The sequence below is a fragment of the Pteropus alecto genome, unplaced genomic scaffold (genome assembly GCF_000325575.1).
Source record: "Pteropus alecto unplaced genomic scaffold, ASM32557v1 scaffold202, whole genome shotgun sequence".
Taxonomy (NCBI): domain Eukaryota; kingdom Metazoa; phylum Chordata; class Mammalia; order Chiroptera; family Pteropodidae; genus Pteropus; species Pteropus alecto.
In genome coordinates this window covers 4539566-4543982 of record NW_006432451.1, presented here as the reverse complement: position 1 = coordinate 4543982, position 4417 = coordinate 4539566, and the positions used below count along the sequence as shown (strand labels likewise).

At 44.3% G+C, this 4417-nt stretch overlaps 1 protein-coding gene across 1 annotated transcript in view; it reads right to left on the bottom strand.

Moving 5' to 3' along the window:
- Nucleotides 1-238: 238 nt before the first annotated feature.
- LOC102892903 (HLA class II histocompatibility antigen, DM beta chain) overlaps nucleotides 239-4417 on the bottom strand; it is a 5535-nt gene continuing 1356 nt past the window's right edge. Inside the window, exons 2-6 of the mRNA XM_025043725.1 lie at nucleotides 4373-4417; nucleotides 2849-3133; nucleotides 1260-1376; nucleotides 1063-1098; nucleotides 239-723 (exon numbers count right to left, since the gene is read on the bottom strand). The exon at nucleotides 4373-4417 is cut by the window's right edge and continues 276 nt beyond it. Coding sequence (XP_024899493.1) covers nucleotides 707-723; nucleotides 1063-1098; nucleotides 1260-1376; nucleotides 2849-3133; nucleotides 4373-4417 — 500 coding nt within the window. The 3' untranslated portion in view covers nucleotides 239-706. The remainder of the gene's footprint in view (nucleotides 724-1062; nucleotides 1099-1259; nucleotides 1377-2848; nucleotides 3134-4372) is intronic.

Genomic DNA, 4417 nt, shown 5'->3' with positions numbered 1-4417 from the left:
CAGCCCAAAAAGTTGAGTAACTGATATTAATAGCTCATGTCACTATTGTGGGCTTGTTATGTGCCACACAGTGTTCTTAGCCATTTACAAGTTCTTACTCATTTAATCCTCATAAGGTCCCTTACGAGCTAAGTAAAATAAATTGTTAATCCCTTCCTCTACCTTACTCTGTGACTCCATACCACTGCAGTTTAATTTCTTCTCATGAATTAAAAAATTTTTTTAAAAATGCACCAAATTCTGTCATCTCTAGATGAGAAAATGGGAGAAGGCACTGACTCATCCACCCCAGGAGAAAAAAATCAGGCCCAGCCCCTATCTCTACTCACAGTCCCTCCCCAGCACCTTGGAATAAAGCATGGAAAAGCGATACTTCCACCAAAGTTTATTCCTCAGAGATGATCACCAGCAACTCACAGCCCTCTGTGGAGGCCCCAGGAGGGCCTTTAACTTCTTTCCCCAAATTATGTTCACCCCAGAAACATAGCCTCAGACAATAACTTGTTTACAGAATATTCTCAAGAATGAGATCTCCCAAGTTACTAAGGTTTCCATATGGGGTTACTGGGAAATTCAAAGAACTGGATGGAGAAACCATAGAATCCAAAAAAATGTGGAGGGTTTGAGGATGTTGGAGGAGCACCGCGGCATCACTAAGAGTTTGAATCTCCTTCTCACTTGGAGTAGAAGTTGTAGAACCCTGCCTCTAGGAAATGTGATGACCTGCAGAAGAAATAAAAAGGAAATAATAAGGCTTCAAACCAATTCGACCCCATCACCTGACTCTATAACCATCAAGTCAGAGCCCTTAATACAGTGATATTGAAAATTCTGGTACTACCTTCAGCCTCTTCCCCAGAGACACTCCATGGTTAGAAGAGAAGGGTCTCTTCTTTCCTGCTCCTAATCTCAACAGTGGTTGCTTACATAAGCTCTTGACTCGATCCTGGTGGAATCTCACCCCTACTATAATCACCGTTAGCTGAGCCCAATGCTGACTCCCCCTCCCAACTTCACACCTTCCAAAGGACCAGTTGGCAAATAGACCAACACAGATGTTACCTTCTGGATAATTGGACCCAGGGAGGGAAGTGTAACCTAGAAGAAAAAAATATTTGATTAGAGGACAGTCTTTGCATATAAAAGCATCTGGTGTTATTCACGACAAATGGCGTAGCAGTAGGAGAACCAATCACAAACAGAAAGTGAGCAGACATTGGGAATGAGAATGGCAACAGGAGTTGAGGAGGGTCACTCACCAGAGGAGCCAGCTCTCCGCCAACTGAGCAAACCAAGAGAGAAGATGATGAGGCCCAGGCCCAGAGTCACTGCAGACACAGAAACCTTCAGTGTCTGTACCGGGGACAGCCCAGGTGCTACAAAAACAGAAACTTACTAGAACCAATCTCTCTGTTGCTCATTCTCAGAGCAATTTAATTTATTGCAGGCTCCATCCAGCAGATTCAAAAATGATTTATCTCAACCCCAAAGGTCTATCTCACACCAACCCACATCCTGTAAACTCTGCTTCCAGAGTAACACCAGGAGACCCCTCTGCCCAGAGTTAGCACCCTACCTTCTAGTTCCTCTCTAATATGGTGGGGCCTCTGAAGGCATCTTACTTTCTTCCTCTACCCTAAAGGTACCCCCACCAAAGAATAAAAGGTTCCTCATTCCCTTCTCCATTGACCCTGTGGTGACATGTTTGCTCTCTACTTGTTCTATCTAGGCATTTTCCTATTAAAATGTCTTTCCACCTTTCCTAACTTCCAATGCTTCTATTCTGTGAGCTGTGTGTCTTATGTGTCTCCTATCTGTCCACGTCTTATGTGCCTCCAACCTGTCCACATCCAGATTTCTTACGTGTCCTTCTAGAACCTGTTTCCATCCCACTTCACAGTCCCCTATTTTCTAGAGCTGGCCCTACTCTAAATTCTGTCCCACCTGGATTCCATTCCCATGCTAAAATGAACAGTCCACCACCAAAGGAAACTCCTCATGCAAGCTATGAGGGAGACTTTCCCAGGAGAGCTCAGGTGAGCCTGTGAGTTCCTCTCTCTGCTCCTCATACCCTTCTCAGCTACCCAGCAAGATATAACACTCTCCACAGGGGGAAGGCTGGTCTCAGCGGCCAGTCTGGGATCCTGTTCCCCGGCCCTTTGTAGACAGATTGCCTAGCCCACGACCTCAGATATTTTCCCTTCCTCTTCCTCATTTCTTCCTCTTCTCTTTCTCAAGAATCCTCAAATCTGTATGCAACTTCTCTCAGTTCCTTTAACTACTTCTAATCCTGGGGTTCAAATAATTGTCTTTGTTCAATAGCCCTCACGCATGCACAGCAAATGTCTACCAGCCATGGCTTTTCCTCCCCGATACAGCAGCAGCCCAAATTCAGTATTACTCCCATAGCAAGAGAGTCTCCTTTCTTCTGCAACCTTCTTTATTTCTCCAATTCCCACTCCTGATCTGACAACAGAATAGTTGAAATCTGGGGATTCTGGAATATTGCATCGCAATTTTTGGTTCTGAAATCTACTTCCTCTTTTCAGGACAGTCATGCTCTCCTCTCACCCTCAGACAAGCACACCACATCAACCACACCACCATAGCAACAACAATAATAACTAACTTTCCAGTTTTGCATCCCATTGCCCCATTTCTGGTCAAAAACTCTTCATAAATTTCTCCAGACCCATTTGTCATTTTCACTGTCTCCCTCTCTACCATATACCATGGACCTCTCCACATCTTACTCTCTCTGCCAAAAAAAATGGTGTTCCTTTTGAACCACTCACTTGCAATAGCTCTCTGCTTTAACCCTACTTTCATCCACCTGCCTTGCACTCACTCCAGTCCTGAAGGATGGGGTCGGGAGCCCCAATATGTTCCACCACACAGGTGTAGACATCCCCGAAAGAGGGGGTTGTGGCTAAATAAGAGATGGTCTGGTATGTCCAGTCTCCATTGGGCTGGGCAGTCTTATGGGCGCTGCCATGAGGGAGGACAAGCTTCCCGTTCTTCCTCCACGTGATGGTCACATCCATTGGATAGAAGCCCCACACATAGCAGGCCAGCATCACGGGCTCCCTTGTGTTAAAAGGAGTGGTTTTGGCTACTTGCACAGATGGTGGCCCTGCATAGGAGGAAAACATAGTCATGAAGGAGGGCTTTTTCACCAACCTGACTTCTTTCCTACATCAGTTCTTCGTGGATTTTACCTTCCATACATTCTATGTCACCACACATCCTTTTGAAAATAAGGAATTAGAATTTACTCCTGCTTAACTGTTTCTTTTCTCCCATTCCTTCATTGCCCGTTCCTTTCATTTTTTTTCTCCTCCAAAATGATGTTTGATCATAATAAGAATAAGCCAGGTCTGAACTGCAAGCTGTTCCAGAAGTCACTGTATTTATTTCAAGTACATAAGCTAACAGCAGTCCAGAGTTGTAAGCTGGGGTTTATGTAAAGGTAAGAAAATCCTCTGTCCTCGAATTTCCTTTAACAAATAAATGTGCTAAATAAAACCTTTTTTTCCCTCAAAGAGTTTAAGTAAATAAGCCTAACTCAGGACTCTCTTAAATTTGGATTAGTGTAGTCCAAATTAATGAGATTATTAGTATTGCCATTTTCACTAGCTTATTCTCCTAGGTGACCCTCCTGCTTGCCTCAGTCTTGGTGCTTTTCAAACAAAATCTTAAATAAAAAAAAATTTTTAAAAACTTGGTTAAAATGCAGATTTCCTAGCCTTTGTCCTCAGATATTTTCATTCAATGGATCTGCAGTGGCACTCATGGGCTCGCATTTTTAACAAGCACTTTCCCCAGGCACTTCTGAGAAAGGCGGTTCAGAAGTCACATCTCAAGACACACTACTCTGTCCTGTAGAGATCTTCAAGTTTTCTTTTACCAGTCTCAAGTCACTCTCAATGCAAGGGATCAAGGGTGAGAAAGCATACATCATCAGAGGCTTTCCAAATATTCCTGTGCTGAGGCCCATCCCAGACCAAGAATATCAGAATCTGGTACAAAAAGACGTAACCATTTGGGTAAAGCCATTCTGGTTATTCTGACACACCCCTGGTAGAACTGGGATCTGCATCCTTAGATGCCCTGCCTGAGAAGAAAACACGGGGACTCTCCCCTGAAGAGCTCCTCATGGGCTCACCTATTACTTCTTATTCCTGCTCCACCCTCACCAACCACCTTATTTCCCCTTAGGGGTCAACCCTTCCTCTTTCTACATCCAGGTCCACCATTTTTTGTTTCTTTTTCTGCCCCAAATCTTGAACCTCTTGCCTGCTGAGATATCCTCCCTGGCCTCCCCTGTCTTAACTATGTTTTCTAATAGCCTCTCTGTATCCTCTCTCCTTACGTGTCCTGCGGGTCAGTGATCCCCAGAAGGGCTTTGTGTGTGTGG